Source organism: Pleurodeles waltl, chromosome 9 (assembly GCF_031143425.1).
Source record: "Pleurodeles waltl isolate 20211129_DDA chromosome 9, aPleWal1.hap1.20221129, whole genome shotgun sequence".
Classification (NCBI taxonomy): domain Eukaryota; kingdom Metazoa; phylum Chordata; class Amphibia; order Caudata; family Salamandridae; genus Pleurodeles; species Pleurodeles waltl.
This window is the reverse complement of record NC_090448.1, coordinates 69,554,082-69,574,823: the sequence shown is the minus strand read 5'-3', so window position 1 is coordinate 69,574,823 and position 20,742 is coordinate 69,554,082. Positions and strand designations below refer to the sequence as shown.

Below are 20,742 nucleotides of genomic sequence, written 5' to 3'. Positions count from 1 at the left end.
CTTTCAAGAAAAGGACAAGCAGCCACAGGCAAAGGTGGCAAGACAAACAACTCCGCCACCATCTCCACCACCATCAATGCACACATCACCTGTAGCCACTCCACCACTGATGCAATCTCCGACTCATACTGCAATGAGTCAAGACGATCCCGACGCATGGGACCTTTATGATGCTCCGGTATCAGATAACAGCCCAGACTGTTACCCTGCGAGACCGTCGCCACCAGAAGACAGTACATCCTACACGCAGGTTGTCTCAAGGGCAGCTGCTTTTCATAACGTCACCTTGCATGCAGAACCGATTGAGGATGACTTTTTGTTTAATACACTATCCTCCACTCATAGCCAATACCAAAGCTTACCTATGCTCTCTGGAATGCTAAAACACTCCAAACAAGTATTTCAGGATCCTGTAAAAGGCAGGGCCATAACTCCAAGGGTGGAGAAAAAGTACAAGACACCGCCAACAGACCCTGTTTATATTACGCAGCAATTAACACCAGACTCTGTGGTTGTTGGGGCAGCTCGCAAGAGAGCAAACTCTCACACCTCAGGAGACGCTCCACCTCCAGACAAGAAGAGTCGCAAATTCGACGCTGCGGGGAAAAGGGTTGCAGCACAAGCAGCAAACCAATGGCGCATTGCCAACTCACAAGCACTTCTGGCAATATACGATAGAGCTCATTGGGACGAAACGCAGCATTTCATAACACTTACCCACAGAGTTCCAGAAAAGGGCACAACAAATGGTGGAGGAAGGACAAAGTATCTCAAATAATCAGATACGGTCAGCAATAGATGCAGCAGATACAGCTGCAAGGACAGTAAATACTGCAGTAACAATAAGGAGACACCGCATGGTTGCGTACGTCAGGATTTAAGCCGGAAATACAACAAGCTGTGCTGAATATGCCTTTTAATGAACAGCAGTTGTTTGGGCCGGAGGTGGACACTGCTATTGAGAAACTTAAAAAAGACACTGATACGGCAAAACCATGGGCGCACTCTACTCCCCACACAGCAGAGGCACATTTCGCAAGACAATTTAGGGGGGGGGGGGGGGTTCGAGGTCAACCTACAGAAGCCACAACCTCACAAGCAAGGCCCACTTATCAAAGCCAATATCAGCGGGGAAGTTTTCGGGGGCAATATAGAGGGGGACAATTCCAAAAGAATACAGGGAAGTTCCAAACCCCGAAAACTCCTCAAAATAAGCAGTGACTTCAAAGTCACACACCCCCAACACATAAACACCTGTGGGGGGGGGAGACTAAGCAATTTTTACAAACATTGGGAGGAGATAACAACAGACACTTGGGTACTGGCAATTATCCAGCATGGTTATTGCATAGAATTTCTCAAATTCCCTCCAAACGTCCCACCGAAAACACATAATATGTCAAAACAACACATGGATCTTCTAGGACTAGAGGTCCAGGCATTGCTACAAAAAGGAGCAATAGAATTAGTACCAATCCAACAGAAAGGAACAGGAGTTTACTCTCTGTACTTTCTCATACCCAAAAAGGACAAAACACTATGACCTATATTAGATCTAAGAACATTAAATACCTACATCAAATCAGACCACTTTCACATGGTGACATTACAAGACGTAATCCCACTGCTCAAACAACAAGACTACATGACAACACTAGACCTAAAGGATGCATATTTCCATATACCAATACACCCTTCATACAGAAAGTACCTAAGATTTGTATTCCAAAAGGTACACTACCAATTCAAAGTGTTGCCATTCGGAATAACTACTGCGCCAAGAGTCTTTACAAAATGCCTGGCAGTAGTAGCTGCGCATATCAGAAGGCAGCAAATACATGTGTTCCCGTACCTAGACGATTGGTTAATCAAAACCAACACACTAGAACGGTGTTCACAACACACAAAGTACGTCATAGAAACCCTACACAAACTAGGTTTCTCAATCAACTACACAAAGTCACACCTTCAGCCGTGTCAAACACAGCAATACTTAGGGGCAACAATCGACACAGCAAGAGCGATTGCCACGCCAAGTCCACAAAGAGTACAAGCATTTCACAATGTAATACAGGTCATATATCCAAACCAAAGGATACAAGTCAAAATAGTAATGAAACTACTAGGCATGATGTCCTCATGCATAGCCATTGTCCCAAACGCAAGATTGAACATGCGGCCCTTACAACAGTGCCTAGCATCACAATGGTCACAGGCACAGGGTCAACTTCTAGATCTAGTGTTGATAGACCGCCAAACATACACCTCGCTTCAATGGTGGAACAATATAAATTTAAACCAAGGGTGGCCTATTCAAGACCCAGTGCCTCAATTCGTAATAACTACAGATGCCTCCATGATAATGTGGGGAGCACACCTCAATCAACACAACATTCAGGGACAATGGAACACTCGGCAAAAACAGTTTCACATAAATCACCTAGAACTATTGGCAGTATTTCCAGCCTTAAAAGCTTTTCAACCAATAATAAGCCACAAACACATTCTTGTCAAAACAGACAACATGACAACGATGTATTACCTAAACAAACAGGGAGGCACACACTCAACACAGTTGTGTCTCCGGACACAGAAAATATGGCATTGGGCGATACACAACCACATTCGCCTATTAGCACAGTTTATACCAGGAATTCAGAATCAATTAGCAGACAATCTCTCTCGGGATCACCAACAAATCCACGAATGGGAGATTCACCCCCAAGTACTACATACGTAATTCCAAAATTGGGGGTCACCACAAATAGACCTATTTGCAACAAAAGAAAACGCAAAATGACAAAGCTTCGCATCCAGGTACCCACAAGATCAGTCTCTGGGCGATGAGTTGGTCAGGGATATTTGCATACGCTTTTCCCCCCTCTCCCACTCCTTCCATATCTAGTAAACAAGTTGAGTCAAAACAAACTCAAACTCATACTCATAGCACCAACTTGGGCAAGACAACCTTGGTACACAACACTACTAGACCTCTCAGTAGTACCTCATGTCAAACTACCAAACAGACCAGATCTGTTAACTCAACACAATCAACAGATCAGACACCCCAATCCAGCATCGCTGAATCTAGCAATTTGGCTCCTGAGGTCTTAGAGTTCGGACACTTAGACCTTACACAAGAATGTATGGAAGTCATAAAACAAGCTAGGAAACCAACCACTAGACATTTCTATGCAAATAAGTGGAAAAGGTTCGTTTATTATTGCCATAATAATCAAATTCAACCTTTACATGCATCTGCTAAAGACATCGTAAGCTACTTGCTACATTTGCAAAAGTCAAAACTAGCTTTTTCATCCATTAAAATACAGCTTACCGCAATTTCAGCTTACCTGCAAATTACCCACTCAACTTCATTGTTTAGGATACCAGTCATTAAAGCCTTTATGGAAGGCCTAAAAAGAATTATACCACCAAGAACACCACCAGTTCCTTCATGGAACCCTACATTGTCTTAACGCGACTCATGGGGCCACCTTTTGAGCCCATGCACTCATGTGAAATGCAATATTTAACATGGAAAGTTGCATTTCTAATTGCCATCACATCTCTAAGAAGAGTAAGTGAAATCCAAGCATTTACCATACAAGAACCATTTATTCAAATACACAAGCATAAAGTAGTTCTTCAAACAAATCCAAAATTCTTACCAAAAGTCATATCACTGTTCCACTTGAATCAAACAGTAGAACTACCAGTGTTCTTCCCACAACCAGATTCTATAGCTGAGAGAGCACTACATACGTTAGACATCAAAAGGGCGTTAATGTACTACATTGACAGAACCAAACAAATTCGGAAAACAAAACAATTATTTGTTGCTTTCCAAAAACCTCATTCAGGAAATCCAATTTCCAAACAAGGCATTGCTAGATGGATAGTTAAATGCATTCAAACCTCTTATCTCAAAGCAAAGAGACAACTGCCTATTACACCAAAGGCACACTCAACTAGAAAGAAGGGTGCTACCATGGCCTTTCTAGGAAATATTCCAATGACTGAGATATGTAAGGCAGCCACATGGTCTACGCCTCATACGTTTACCAAGCACTATTGCGTGAATGTGTTAACAGCACAACAAGCCACAGTAGGCCAGGCAGTACTACAAACTTTGTTTCAAACAACTTCAACTCCTACAGGCTGAATCACCGCTTTTGGGGGAGATAACTGCTTAATAGTCTATGCAAAGCATGTGTATCTGCAGCTACACATGTCATCTAACGGAAAATGTCACTTACCCAGTGTACATCTGTTCGTGGCATGAGACGCTGCAGATTCACATGCACCCACCCGCCTCCCCGGGAGCCTGTAGCCGTTTTGAAGTTGATCTTGAACATTTGTAAATATATCACCTTAAACTACATTATGTACATACATGTTTACTCCATTGCATGGGCACTATTACTGTAATACACAACTCCTACCTCACCCTCTGCGGGGAAAACAATCTAAGATGGAGTCGACGCCCATGCGCAATGGAGCCGAAATGGGAGGAGTCCCTCGATCTTGTGACTCTAAAAGACTTCTTTGAAGAAAACAACTTGTAACACTCCGAGCCCAACACTAGATGGCGGGATGTGCAAAGCATGTGAATCTGCAGCGTCTCATGCCACGAACAGATGTACACTGGGTAAGTGACATTTTCCATTTGCTGACAAAACTGAACTGAATGCAGACCCTGGGAGAGGTATATTTTATTGCAAATTTTATTTTCCCCTAAACTGCATTTCTTTAGTAGAGGTTAGCATGCTGACACCTGCCTATTTTATTTTTATGGTTAGTTTAACTTAGCCCGAGATAGATTATTTTCCAAATTATTTTTGTGTCTCTTTTTGACTTTTGCCTGCATGTGTTAGCCCATTCCCACACATGCTCGTCTTAATTTGGCTTGCAGTAGGGACAACCTATTTCCAAATCCTGATTTGATTAATGTATTCGCAGTCTGATATTTCTGTTTCTCAAATCATTTCATTAATATGTATTATTATTCTTGAATGTCTAATGGTGTTGATATTGAGTAGATTAAACTTGTTTTGTAGATTTTGTCAACCCATAGTTTTCATTTATCTTTATAATTTGATTCTGCACGCAATTTATGTGACTTTGTAGTTATAAATTAAAGCTTTGAAACTTTTATTGATTGGAGTTTTCTTCCATCACCACATTGGTCATGGTGTTTACATTTTTTGTTGGTTTTGAAATGATTGTGTACCATTAACCACACTCCTCACTGTGTAAAAAGATCCCTCGACCTCAGTGAGGCGTTTTCGAATCGTAAGGTGGATAAGAAAAATGCGTTAGCATATACGTTGAAGTATACAACGGTCGTCACAGGGGTGGCGGATGGGTGTATGTGTTACCAGTTATTGTTGTGCAAAAGGTTGCTCTCCTGCACATATGGAGCAGTGTTACCTACCACGGGAGTATCAGAAAAGGCTTGACCGAGTTATTGCACCAGTTACTGGAGTGACAGTGACTCACCAGGTACCCCCTACAAGCAGCATGCTGGGATGCAAGTTGTTGACGTGCTTCAGGTTTATATTGTCATAAGTAGGTTTTGGTGCTCGACTGGTGCGCAACAGGATAAGGCTATTATTGTCAAATATAATTGTGGGGAACCTGAGAATGCAAAGCCCAGGCTGGAATTGATAAAACTGTGAACAATTTAGGAAATGAGGACCTTGGTTCAGGTGATGATTTTCTTCTACGCTCAGTAAGTTTAACCATATCATAAGATGACTGTAGGAAGAGCAGAAATCATCATGCTTGCAGATTCTAAATCAGCATATTGTATTGAATTATATTAGTATTTATAAAGCACTGTCCATAGCCCTTGTGAGGCATATTGGTCCAACTACTTCATAACCCTAGGGAGGGCATGAAATGCTCCGATCTACATCAAGTTTTTGGTAGCCCTTTGAAGCATATGACTGATAGGAGGTTATTTATTATTTGGCCATTATTTGACATTTTGGTCAAGGTAGGTTGTTTCAGCTAAAAACATAATACTACTGCTCAAAGGAAGGGAGTGTAGCAAAGTGTGCAAACAGAAGCTGTTGCAAATGCTTATCAATTTTAGGGTGAACATTGCCAAATGCAGAACTTGTTGTGGATGGGCAAATTGAGTCTGCTAGCATACGTGGAGTCTACTCAGTAGTAATAAATACCCAACCCATTTGAAGCATTGTATGGACACTACAGAAGTGCTATAAAGAGTCCAATCAGGAGTGCCTGAAAGCCATTGCATTGTAATCCATCCACAAGCGACAGAGGACCAATCCGTTGACGGCACAGGTAAAGCATTAAATTATGGCTTTATGGAATCCACTCAGAAGTGATAAAGGACCAGATCACTGATGGTGCCGTTAAACCACTATGGAAGAGCTATGTGGAATCCAACCAGTAGTCACAAGATGATTGACCCATTATTGTGATGCAAAAACATCGAAGGAGATCTATATAGAATTCACCCAGGAATGATGGGACCTAATTGGAGGTATTTTTTTAAAACACCAAGAAAGTGCTATATAAAAATGAAGTGTGAGAAAGTGCTATGCGGGCCAGGAGCGATATGGACATCAGTCGTGAGGCACTGTTAAAGCAGCAGGGCATTCATTATATGGAACACCCTATAAGTGATAGAGGACCAACCCATGTGAAGCACCCAAGAGCGAGTGGGGTGAGGACATGAGACAGAAATTTGAGCCAGAGGTCCTTCCAGGCTTAAACGAACCCAAACAGGGAAGATGCCATTAGAAGATGCCCTTTACTGCTCTCTCCGCACAGGAGTGGCACCTTGAGAGTAAAGTTATGAAGAGTGAGGACAAGAAGGGGATACACAACTAAAGATGGTGCAGTGGAACAAGGGAGGATAAGGGGTACATGGAGGGAAAGAAGTAATGTTCATATCACACGTGGACAAGATTGCTGTGGGAATTTAAAAAGCACTAAGCCTTCTGTTAAGCATAGTTATATACAGCAAAAAAATGCACCAACAATTAAAATAATATAGCCCATGGAGGGCCTTTAAGTGAAAAAACAAAAGCCTGTCTGGAGCCCATAAGAGAACATGTCAAAATTTCTTAATGTGGTTTTATACAAGGCCAACATTAATCCAGACTCATAAAATTTGTTTTGAGTACGATACTAAATTCAAGAGACAATGTTGCAGAAAGGGAATATTCTCACCAGATCGAGCCAGAAAGCAAGGTTTTAAGATTAGACATAAATCATCCTAAAGAGTTATTATGCACTAAGAAACAGCATCAATATCCGAAGATGTTACAAAAAGAGTAGCTAATGTTAGTGGGCCTAAGACGAGTTCAAAGTGAATGCTCACCCTAAAGGTACACAAGATGCAGTGGCCTAGTGCTCACAATGGCCAAGTTCAAGAAAGGATTGGGGTGACTGCGTAAAGACAGGGTCATCGAGGGAGCAGTCTTAAGAGAAGTTTTTTGCAGTAGTTGTTGTCAGTTAAACACAATGACACTTTTAGAATATGTATGGATTCTCAGGACTTAAATACTAGCATGTGGGTGGATCGTCATGACATCCAATATTAATGGGATGTGTGTTGGGTTCAGAAAAGATATCTACCACCATGGACACATCATGGGATTGTAATGCATAACGTACAATTCACATTTATCACACAGTAAGGGGCATACGGATTTAAACAGATGTTTTCTGGATTTTCATCAGCAGCAGTCGTCTTCCAATGGGGCAATGCACCAGTTGGAATGGACATTTGGCGCAAAGATAGCGAGATCAGACCAGACCTGTTCAGTAAACTCTGAAAACTAAATGGTATTTGTTCAGAACTGCAGATGTGACTTCTGGGTGGTGTGGTATTTCTGGACTGTACATTATATGGCCAACCTATGGTTCTACATCAGTGGATGTAGATGCTGGTTGAATTGGAAGGTATAGGGTCTCTGGCCCACTCTTTGACCAAACATAATTTGGGTTTCCTATCAATTAACTGACATTGTATTTCCATAGATTAGGGAAGCCATAGAGTATCAATCTCTGAAAAATCATAAGAAGTCACATCAATCCAGCCCTTGTTCCAAATGCTCAACATTGTGTCGCATAATTAATCTTTTTATTTAAACTTGAGTACTCTTTCCATTTTGTTTTCAGATTTTAAACAAAAGGATTAGATGCACGGAAAATAACGCAGATATTAAAATCAACCGCACTTGGCAATGGTTTTTGGGGAAGTGTTCTTTGTGGTTTTCATTTTCTGAATCCTGCCAGAATGGTCAGATGCCAACATATGCAGAGGATCTCAATAACGCAGGTGGGTATAACGAACCGCCTGGGTGGTCTTGACATCTTTGTATGGCTTTTGCCGTTTACTTAGTCCTGCTGTTGTACTGCGGTAAGGGCACCAGCAGCATAACAGGCACAAGTTCTTTGTTAGAAAGAATCCAATGCTGCATCCTGAGCAAGAGCAGCCGGATAGTCCACTGGTCACTGCTCGTTCTGCTGTCCTTCTGTAACTGCAGACACAGCTCCTTGGCCCTTGTTAACATCACTGATGCAAACCCACTGTCCATCCACTGATTCTTTCCACAGAGTCACCTAGAATAAAAAACGGAAGTATGAGGCATACATAAAATGGCTTATAGAGCCCCCAAGTAGCAGCACATACAAAGAACAGCAAAATAACAAAACACATTAGGTGGCATCAGAATCATCTAATTAGGACCAGAAGGCACCATGAGTGAAATTCTGGTAGAAAAATGCTGGGATATGTATGTTGTCTAACCCTGTAGTCAATTTAGGTACAGCAAGTTTTTCAACATTCAGTTCTGTCTGTGTGACAAAGGACATTTTGCCAAATGATGAAGCATGCCACAAAAAGTGGGTGAGGGCAGTTTTCAAACAACTATGCTGTGTTTATGATCTAGTAGCAGTCCATGTAGGTAGGGTTGGGTTCCTCTATAATTTTTCTTGTCCCTTTTGTGAAAGTGTGTGATAAAGGCACCATGGTGGGAGACCATATATAGTGCATAAAGTGTCAGGCTCCAGGCTGTGCACACTAAGGGGGTCATTATGAGTTTGGCGGATGGAAAAGGCGTCCGCTAAACTCCCACAGTCAGGTTACCGCCAGTGCAGTCCCCTTCAAGCAGGCCCCATTAAATTTCCCACTAGGTCAGCGAGCGGAAACATTGTTTCCGCCGACAGGCTCGGCGGGAAACAGCCTTACAGTGTAGTGAATCCTAGTTTGTTTTAATGGGATAACAGCAGTTCGCTTAGCCTTCGGCTTGCAGACTTGTACCCCATCACCTAGTGACTTTTAACCTACTTAGCTTGCTCTGTCTTAGCCCATTTAATTCCTTTAAGATGGCTGCCTTGTTTATAGTTAGGCCACTTGTTATGCTTTGCATTATCAGTGCCACCGCGTTAAGGCGTCAAGATCAAGTGGCAAAGACAAAGAAACAGTTGGTGTTCACTCTTAGGGACTTTCCCTCTCTATGCTTTCGAGGGAATTGTTTATATTAATTGCCGCCCCAAGCATGCCTGTTATCTATTGTTTGGGAACACACCTACGTCAGGGGTCCAAGTAGATCTGTATAAATACATCACACTTTAGCCAGATAATCAGAGGGATTCTGACCAGAGGGCATCGCCACCATCGCTGATATCGATACTGCACGTCGTCTTGACGCTGACCCAGTCTTCGTGTCCCTGCGGAGTCTGAGATAGAGACCTCATTCCAAGGTAACAAGGGTTGGGGGCACCTCTCATGGCATTGGCAGATTAGGTTTAACATACTCAGCTCTCCTTTAGGTAGGAGGTTAGGCCTATTATGATAGGGTATTAGGACATATTACACACCTTATGTTTTTTCATGTTGTTGCAAGATGGTGGGGGTCTTCGTAATAATGACTCTTGTCTTTACAATTCGGTTTCTTGCACCGTTCATTATCCTAATCATTGCAGCCCATGCAACATATCACAGATTGCAGTTGTGTTAAATAAAAACTATTGAAACTTTACTGCATCGTCGTCATTGCCTGTGTTTGGTTGAGACATGATGTATCTGTGAGAAAGGGGTAATCTCTGTTTAACCACGACACTCCCTGAGATGTCATACTCTTGAGTCCATGTGTAAAGGCTGCCACAGATCACCTTTTACTGTTTGGGTTTTTGGTGAGGTGCTGCTAGTGAGCCGGAAGGGTTGAGGCGACAGCTGCGACTTGTTGTAGGATAGGCATAGTCACCTACAAACGTAAGTACTGTCATCCTTAAATCGGCAGTCTTGCCTAAAGCAAGAGTCCAAACTACGACAACAACATTGACGCTGGTTCATTAATGAGCTGGCAGCAATGCTGTAATGTGTAGGGTGCACCAGCACCTGTGGTGATTTTAACTGTCTGCTACCGCCATGTAATCGCTGGTGGAGAAGGGAATCGTAATCCCCACGGCAGCGCTGCTTGCAGTGCTGGCCTGGAGGATTAGGACCGTCAGCGCCGGCAGACCGACGAAAAGTCGTGATCTGGCGGTGCTGGTGGTCCGACTGGTGCGACCACCACGGTCGTAAAATGGCTGCTGAACCACCACATTGGCAGCGGTCCGACCGCCGGGTTGTAATGATTACCTAAGTGTTCCACACAATTACTGTACAAGGTCCTTCTCTTGATGTAACGTATGAAGGCCCAGAGAGACAAATGAAGTCTCCATCCTTGCAGACTTTTTTGACTTTCACTTGATTCATGAGCAGTATTACCACAGACCACACGTTTGCTTTAAATCAGACACTTCATGGAGAACATAAATAAGAAAACATCAAAGGCTACAAGGGAAACTGGTCTCAGGCCAACTGTGGAAAAAGTGCACATGCCACACCTACAGACACAAAGCAAGCTTAGATTATCACCTTTGAGCTTTGCAGCCAGCACTCTGCAGCGTGGCCTCGGAGAGCAACAATTTCATTATGAGCATGCAGACCTTTTCCCTAATCATCCTCATATTCAAAGTGCACCAAGACCAGGAAGCTGTGGCTTCCCCAACCAAGCAAAGTCTGATCATATCCAAAAGGCAATAGGCAAGTTGCAATGAATGATTTCATAGAACACCACGTTGCGTGAAGAGGGCAACAATCTTAGCTGCATTTATCATCACTGGAATTGTCATGTTCTAAATAAAATCTAAAAAGTGTAGGAGGAAATATTAAATGGGAGAAAATTCTTAAGACAAGGTACAGTGACAGGCAAGTCATTGTGTTTTCAATCTCTCATTTAGTGATGGTCGAAGTGCATTCCAACAGTGTTGCCCCTTCTAAATTGTGAAATCCCAAACAGGAGTGGCCCCAATAGATGTCAACTATAGTAAAAACAAACAAAAAAAGAAACAAATAGAATATTCCAAGAGTTAAAGAGAGTGACATCAGTAGTCCTTACTCCCACTCCTCGCTCTTCCCATAGTCTTACTTTTGAGAAAGCCTAGTGGCAACCAGTTGGTATTGCACAAAACATGAACATAAAGAAATATTTGTTTTTCTGCACTTTCCACTTTAGTTCACATTTTTCCCCTATCGTTCCGCTCTCATGTTAACTCGGATCCCTTTACCTGTGCTCCTGTTTCAACTCAGCGTGTTCTCCTTGATCCCTTCCACTTTGATTCTCCCATAATCTCCCCAATCTTCTTTTTCATCCCAATCACTGCTCTCCCCCCTCTATCTCTCCCCATGTTCATTTCCGTCCCTTCTCTTGAGACCTCACCTCTTGCAGATCCTAGAACACTCTGAACTAAGCGATAGGGAACGTGGTGCCAGCACTACAGAAAGCTTAAGTCAGTATTAACTTTCATTCATCCTTCTCTGACCTTTTTCTCTACTTCCATTCTTTCACCACTTGACCGTTCTCACTCTCTATCTGCTCGGCTTCATCGTTTCCTGTGTGCCCACGCCTCCTGCTTTCTGGATTCCCTTTCCATCGTGCCCTGGGCTCCTGATGTTTCCTTTTATCTTTCCATCATGTTCTGGCCTCTTGCTCTCCTGATGCTCTCCTGATGCTCCCTTTCAGCCTCTCCACGGTTCCCTGCCCTCCCACTCACCCAATGTTCCCTTTCATCTTTTCCATCGTGCCTTATCCTTCCATTCTCCTGATGTTCCCTTTCATCCTTTCCATAATGCCTTACCCTTCTACTCACCCAATGTTCCCTTTCATCCTTTCCATCATGCCTTACCCTTCTACTCAACCAATGTTCCCTTTCATCCTTTCCATCGTGCCTTACCCTTCCACTCACCCAATGTTCCCTTTCATCCTTTCCATCATGCCTTACCCTTCCCCTCTCTCAATGTACCCTTTCCATTGTGCCTTTCCATTGTGCCTTGTTATTCCAATCTCCCAATGTTCCCTTTCATCCTTTCCATCATGCCTTACCCTTCCCCTCTCCCGGTGTATCCTTTCCATTATGCCTTACCCTTCCACTCACCCAATGTTCCCTTTCATCCTTTCCATTGTGCCTTACCCTTCCCCTCTCTCAATGTAACCTTTCCATTGTGCCTTAATCTTCCCTCTCCCGGTGTTCCCTTTCATCCTTTCCATCATGCTTTGTTGTTCCACTCTCCCAATGTTCCCTTTCATCCTTTCCAACATGCCTTCCCCTCTCCCGATGTATCCTTTCCATCGTGCCTTAGCCTTCCACTCTCCTGATGTATCCTTCCACTCTCCCCATGTTCCGTTTTATCCTTTCCATCGTGCCTTATCCTTCCACTCTCCCAATGTATTCTTTCCATTGTGCCTTGGCCTTCAACTCACCCGATATTCCCCTTCATCCTTTCCATTGTGCCTTCGCCTTCCCCTCTCCCGATGTATCCTTTCCATTGTGCCTTAGCCTTCCTCTCTCCCGATGTATCCTTTCCATCGTGCCTTAGCCTTCCACTCTCCCGATGTATCCTTCCACTCTCCCCATGTTCCGTTTCATCCTTTCCATCGTGCCTTACCCTTCCACTCTCCCGATACATCCTTTCCATCGTGCCTTAGCCTTCCACTCTCCCCATGTTCTGTTTCATCCTTTCCATCGTGCCTTACCCTTCCACTCTCCCGATACATCCTTTCCATCGTGCCTTATCCTTCCACTCTCCCAATGTATTCTTTCCATCGTGCCTTGGCCTTCAACTCACCCGATATTCCCCTTCATCCTTTCCATTGTGCCTTCGCCTTCCCCTCTCCCGATGTATCCTTTCCATTGTGCCTTAGCCTTCCCCTCTCCCGATGTATCCTTTCCATCGTGCCTTAGCCTCCCACTCTCCCGGTACATCCTTTCCATCATGCCTTACCCTCTCCAGATATATCCTTTCCATTGTGCCTTACCCTCTCCAGATACATCCTTTCCATCGTGCCTTACCCTTCCACTCTCCCGATACATCCTTTCCATCGTGCCTTAGCCTTCCACTCTCCCCATGTTCCGTTTCATCCTTTCCATCGTGCCTTACCCTTCCACTCTCCCGATGTATCCTTTCCATCGTGCCTTAGCCTCCCACTCTCCCGATATATCCTTTCCATCGTGCCTTACCCGCTCCAGATATATCCTTTCCATTGTGCCTTAGCCTCTCCAGATATATCCTTTCCATCATGCCTTAGCCTTCCACTCTCCCGATATATCCTTTCCATCGTGCCTTAGCCTTCCACTCTCCCGATATATCCTTTCCATCATGCTTTAGCCTTCCACTATTCCGATATATCCTTTCCATCTTGCCTTAGCCTTCCACTCTCCCGATATATCCTTTCCATCGTGCCTTAGCCTTCCACTCTCCCGATATATCCTTTCCATCATGCTTTAGCCTTCCACTATTCCGATGTATCCTTTCCATCGTGCCTTATCCTTCCACTCTCCCGATACATCCTTTCCATCGTGCCTTGGCCTTCAACTCACCCGATATTCCCCTTCATCCTTTCCATTGTGCCTTCGCCTTCCCCTCTCCCGATGTATCCTTTCCATTGTGCCTTAGCCTTCCCCTCTCCCGATGTATCCTTTCCATCGTGCCTTAGCCTCCCACTCTCCCGGTACATCCTTTCCATCGTGCCTTACCCTCTCCAGATATATCCTTTCCATTGTGCCTTACTCTCTCCAGATACATCCTTTCCATCGTGCCTTACCCTTCCACTCTCCCGATACATCCTTTCCATCGTGCCTTAGCCTTCCACTCTCCCCATGTTCCGTTTCATCCTTTCCATCGTGCCTTACCCTTCCACTCTCCCGATGTATCCTTTCCATCGTGCCTTAGCCTCCCACTCTCCCGATATATCCTTTCCATTGTGCCTTACCCGCTCCAGATATATCCTTTCCATTGTGCCTTAGCCTCTCCAGATATATCCTTTCCATCTTGCCTTAGCCTTCCACTCTCCCGATATATCCTTTCCATCCTGCCTTAGCCTTCCACTCTCCCGATATATCCTTTCCATCATGCTTTAGCCTTCCACTATTCCGATGTATCCTTTCCATCGTGCCTTAGCCTTCCACTATTCCGATGTATCCTTTCCATCGTGCCTTAGCCTCCCACTCTCCCGGTACATCCTTTCCATCGTGCCTTACCCTCTCCAGATATATCCTTTCCATTGTGCCTTACCCTCTCCAGATACATCCTTTCCATCGTGCCTTACCCTTCCACTCTCCCGATACATCCTTTCCATCGTGCCTTGGCCTTCAACTCACCCGATATTCCCCTTCATCCTTTCCATTGTGCCTTCCCCTCTCCCGATGTATCCTTTCCATTGTGCCTTAGCCTTCCCCTCTCCCGATGTATCCTTTCCATCGTGCCTTAGCCTCCCACTCTCCCGGTACATCCTTTCCATCGTGCCTTACCCTCTCCAGATATATCCTTTCCATTGTGCCTTACCCTCTCCAGATACATCCTTTCCATCGTGCCTTACCCTTCCACTCTCCCGATACATCCTTTCCATCGTGCCTTAGCCTTCCACTCTCCCCATGTTCCGTTTCATCCTTTCCATCGTGCCTTACCCTTCCACTCTCCCGATGTATCCTTTCCATCGTGCCTTAGCCTCCCACTCTCCCGATATATCCTTTCCATCGTGCCTTACCCGCTCCAGATATATCCTTTCCATTGTGCCTTAGCCTCTCCAGATATATCCTTTCCATCGTGCCTTAGCCTTCCACTCTCCCGATATATCCTTTCCATCATGCTTTAGCCTTCCACTATTCCGATATATCCTTTCCATTGTGCCTTAGCCTTCCACTCTCCCGATATATCCTTTCCATCGTGCCTTAGCCTTCCACTCTCCCGATATATCCTTTCCATCATGCCTTAGCCTTCCCCTTTCCCATTGTGCCTTGGCCTCTCGCTCTCCCATTATTCCCTTTCATCCGGTTGGCTTTCTATTCTCCAGATGCCTTGTTTGATCCTTCTCCCCATGCTCTCCCATTCCCTTTCATCTCTGTGCTCCTGACTCCCCCTCTGTCCATTTCTCCATTCCACTTGCCTCATCCCCTCATTGTTTAGTTTTATCGTTTCTACCTCATGCTTTCCCAGTGTTCCCTTTAACCTTTTCACCTCTTTGTCTCCTGCTTCCCCAATATTCCCTCTCACCCCTTCCAATGTGCTTCTGACTGCCTCACTCCCTACGTTCCCTTCCATATTAAACCAGCCTTCCGTTTTCCCCTGGTTCCCTTCCATCCCTCTCTGGCTCTGCTCCTGGCTCGGGCCATCTTCCACTTAATCCCTTCCCTCTTGCCCCCACCACATATCTTCTCTAGGATCCACAGCCCTCCAAAGTAGCCAAAGTAGCCAAAGGCCAAAATATACAAAAGGTGTTAAGGTCAACATTTACTCCCATCCATCCTTCTACGCCCTTCCTCTCCTTCCCATGTTGACTTTGTCCTACCCCTCCCTCCCGAAACCCCCCCCACACTTTCAGCCTTCCCCCCCACTTTCAGCCTTCTTAGAGGCTCAGGTACTCCACTGTGGCCAGAACCTTGAAAATAAAGCAGCAGATTTACCCACCAGAACTTTGGGCGCTGTTGGATGACCAGCAGCAGATGAAGCAACGTGAACCAGAAATAGCAGGCGGGCAGGGCAGATTGGTCAGGAGCCTTAATAATATCAAAGGGAGTGACAAAGGTAGCTTGCAGATCAGTGAAGACCCTTATACCAAGGGCAGACAACTGGGCCCATTCGGAAGGGTAGAGGGATGTATTTAGTAGATGGGTGGATATTGCAACCATTGATATTCTTTCCTTGGAAAGTGTGTGTGAGACGTCCACCCTGACATGATCCCTTACAGATTCCAGGCTCAACACAAATATCAATATTTGTAGGACCACCTAAAGCTATGCAGAGGTAGTCTCAAAGGTTGGAGGAATACCCATGGGCTGAGGATGTAAAATTAAAAGCGATGATAGGCAAGTGGCCAAATACCCCAGTCAGGCACTCTGGGTTCCGATATGGACACCACATGTATGTCTACACTGAATCAACATCCCATACCTGCCTGAAACAGTGTAATGTCTATCTTTACACACAGCAGGCAGGAGAGAGAAGGCTGGCCCCTGGTGATGGCCTGAAAGGTGTATGGTCGGTTCAAGAGTTGTGAATCTATGTGGGAAGAGAAAAGAGATTAGGTTCTTTTCCAGACACTTTGAGTGATCTGCTGAACGAGGCACCAAGCAAATCGGATAGAGAGAAGGTAGCTCAGCACATACCTGCCAGGGATGTTATGGACATTTTAAGAAGGATTAGGACTGAAATGAAAAAGGTTATGCTTCTTGGCTACACATCGGAGAGGGGTGATTACTTTCAGACGTGGGACTCAGCTCTATCAATTGAACCTGGCCCATAATATAAAATAACATTAAACTAGCCGTTGCTCTATGCCACTACCACTCACATCATTGGTACTCACTGAATCCACCTCAAAGTGGGATATTAGATAGAGACTGATGTATGCACCTGGTCTACGCTACAAGTGCAGCCTTTTCTGGGTCCCCAGCTTTACTTTGGTCTCTTCAAACTGATTAGCCAAATTCAAGTTCATGTGCACATTAATAATGATTCATTATAATGGCTTGCTGTCGAACTCCCAACCTAGTAACACAGCATGTCACGCTTCCAGCTTTTCGGATACCCTTTTTCCTGCCCACTTGCACCTACATAGTTTATATCCATGGTTCTTGGGATCACTGTCAGTTATTATTAACAGGTGAACATTTCTCACACTTAGCAGAAACCCAAAGGTTTTGGAAAGATGCTGAAACCCAACACTGGTCACATTTATGAGAATGCTATTTTGTTTCAGGGAACAGGGGCATGGCGGTATTAATGCTTCAATGAAGACAAATTACTACAGATACCAATAACGTTGTTTACTATCTGTATGCAAAGACCAAGCCAATGAATCACGAGAAGATTGATAAAGAGAAGGGTAGCCATGGAAATTAATATGTAATCTTGAGAAAGATGCAGAATTCGCTTAGGTAATTCATCCTGTACAATACTGAACGTAATCTCCCAATGAACACAGTGTAGTTTCTAGAGCGATAGGGACAGAAATTACAAGTGTATCCTTCCACATTCACAGTAAGATTCAGGTTTCTTTAGAATTTGCTAAGTTTCCCAAGAGTCCTACTGGTGAGCTGTGGCAGTCGCTGGGTTCCAGGATCACTCTTCGAAGACGTTTGAGAATTCACATTTCTGCTACTATGAAGGCATTTTCTCACACAATGCATGTACAATTATGCATGCAAAAATGTCTCATGAGAGTTGAAATGCACCCAAAACTGTTTTTCTTCCACACCAGGAAAATACGTTTTCTTAGTAGAGAAACCCTTTCCACTAAATCTCTATCACCCTACATCAGTTTTGGGTGTTTACTTCCCATTTCCATGCTTGAAGGGCATTTACTCATTTTATCTAAGTAAAGCTCTGACCGCTTTCAGGGAGCAATGGTCTGAGAAACACTTTGTGAAAATTCACAAGTATGTATATTTGGGGGTGTTCTCAAACTTTCAGGGTATTTGCAAGCTGTAAGATCGAGATTTATGTGCATGGAAAAATACGCAAGTAAATATTTTTAGAACTGTAAAACCACGTATTGTTCACGGCCAAAAGTGTTGACACTTGCACAAAAAACAATCTGTGCGTGTAAGATGAATACAAACAAATAGATTTTTGTCAGTCGGGTTGTGGAAGAGCGCCAATATCTAGAACAGGCCCTTAGTGCAACGTGTGTGGAACTGACGGATATTGGTCTCAATTTATAGGCATACTGGAGTTTGAATGTTAGACACGTATGCTTAGATCTTCAGAAGTTAGCAAGCTTCTTATCAGGGGGTAATGCAAACAAGGTGTGCCTTTACACACTACGTTGTTCAATTTCAAAGGGTCATTTGAAACAATGTCTCAAGACCTCTATTCATACCATATGCTTAGTAGAGTTTCATAGCATTGATAGGTTTGGCAGATTCCAATATTTGCAGGTGCAATTGTGCATCCAGAGTTGTGTGTGAAAATGGCAATAACCAAACTTGACAAAACCAGTTCCGACAATCCTTTTGCATCAAAACCGTTTTTCACAAACAATCATCAACTAGGTGTAAGCTATTCACTAGGTTAATTGAATCAAACGGATGAAGGTCCTTTTTGGTGAAAAATTCCTTCTGTTTGTTTTTACTCGATTTCTGTTTCTCGCTTCTTCTGAATTGTATTCTCTCTCTTTTCAAAGGGGTTGGGGGATGGGGAATTTCCCCATGGACTTCTACTCACTCAACCATACAGCCATTACTTTTCCAGCTTTTACTCTTACCCAACCTTTTAATCTTTTTCATTGGGGGATTTCAAGTGTTCCCCCCAATCTCCCCTTAGTTCTTTCTTTGCTTTTATATTTCCTGATAGTGCCAGTTACGTTCTTGCCCTGCCTCCCCTTTTTTCCTTCATGTGCCTGACCGCCACCTACAACGGTTTCCTCTTTTTTGTACTTACCTTATCTTCTTTTTGCCCTTCGTCTTCTGAAGCTATTTTCTTTTTTACTTCCCTTGAATGTTTTTACTTTTATTTATTTCCCAGGTCATGGTAGATATAAAAAAGATCTACCGCAACATTTTTGTTCGAATTCGTAATATGTTACAAATTGTAAAGAGTTTTTGTTGATACTGGATCTGGGATTCAAACCCGAATTGGGTATACTTTTTCAAGAAAATCTTTTGGATTTTCATGGTAAAAATATTTTCTTCATTCGGATAATGTCACAAAATGAGATTTAGATTAGTAATTTTGTCAGGCTTGTGTTCTCCATTTTGGGCTTTCTTTAGGATTGAAGGGGGGCTATGCGACACCCGCCATTAGAAATCACACTAAAATGTATATATATCACCGGAAGTCAGATAGGCTAGGTGGACAATATATCTGTTCTTAAAAAAAGTGTCTCTCATTATCATATCTAATTTAATAATAGGTTGTGGCTTTTCAGACCTGTTGCTAGTTTAATTCTAAAGGTCTGATAACTGAAACTTATTTTGTGAGTAATATCTGAATAATAAAAGGAACGCTTTTGGATATCTATGGACGTTGCCTTTCCACATAAGGCAGGTTACAAACATTTAATTACTTTTAGTTTCTGACAAAATGGGAATCCATGATACATTAGAGACAGCATTCTCACTACAGCAGCAGTGGAGACTTGTCTCCCCCTATGACCATGCCACCCTATGTTGAAATATCTTTTTTGTGAACAATTTTGAATGCTTAAAAAAAAAAGTTCATTCATTACAATAGGCATGAAGAAAATGTAATGAACAATATCCTTCACAAAAGACTGCCCGCCTATTTTACTCAACCTGTGTATGTAGTTCTATGTCCAAATCTAAATAAAAGAAAAATGGAGCAAATAAAAAGCCAGACCTGTTAACCCATGAAACTATAGTTCTTTCTAAAAGAGAACAAACATAACAAAGACTTTGTCTCACATGTCGGGAGGTGCACCCACTAGTATGTTTTCACCTTTTCAGTTTATTGGAGTCCATTACAGCAAGCAACACTGACCAAACCCACGTCAATAAAAAGGGAGCACAACGTTATTGGCCGATAAACCCTGCTTTGCGGGCCAAAAGGCTGTCCCAACATTCAGATCTCTATGGGTGGAATGTCCTAATAGAAAAAACGCCTCCTCTAAGGTACAGAAGATTTAAACAGCCCAGAAGCTCTCGCCCCCCCCCTTCTTCCTACCTTGTCTCATTGACTTTGCTGTCAATGAACGAAAGCTTCAGCTATACCCGAGCGTGCCTGCAAGCACAGCACATGCAGCAGCTCTTTCATGAATAGTGGACGGAAAAGGGATGAAGCCTCCACAGACCCTGCCTCTCCAGCTCTGCCAAACTGCTCTGCCCCTCTTGTTTGGAAAGGTCTGAGCCATGGCAGCTTCCCCCTCCCTTGTGTCACTGAATAAGAGGGACAGCAGGAAGGGGAACATATTTTTTTCCTTGACAACAGATCCTGTCCACGTCACTCCCCTACAAAATTCCATATAGTACTCGGAAAGTCAAAAAAGATGAACAGTGCATGTGGCTTGCTTCTTTGCAAAGCTGACGACAGCAAGCATAGCTCAGTGCGTATCACCCACTGTTGCTCCACTGTCTCCACGGAGCGGTGAACATGCTATCATGGTTTCCTGACACTGAATGGTGGATCCTAGGAGCTTACAAAATCTAAGGGATAAACAAGTTAGTTGGCACCGCAGTTTTATCACCTCATGCTTT

General features: G+C 43.7%; 1 protein-coding gene across 1 annotated transcript in view; it reads right to left on the bottom strand.

Annotated features, from left to right (window-relative positions):
* Positions 1 to 8,084: 8,084 nt before the first annotated feature.
* SEC13 (SEC13 homolog, nuclear pore and COPII coat complex component) overlaps positions 8,085 to 20,742 on the bottom strand; it is a 32,355-nt gene continuing 19,697 nt past the window's right edge. The window contains exon 9 of the mRNA XM_069206325.1: positions 8,085 to 8,607. Within this exon, the coding sequence (XP_069062426.1) occupies positions 8,497 to 8,607 (111 nt within the window). The 3' untranslated portion in view covers positions 8,085 to 8,496. The remainder of the gene's footprint in view (positions 8,608 to 20,742) is intronic.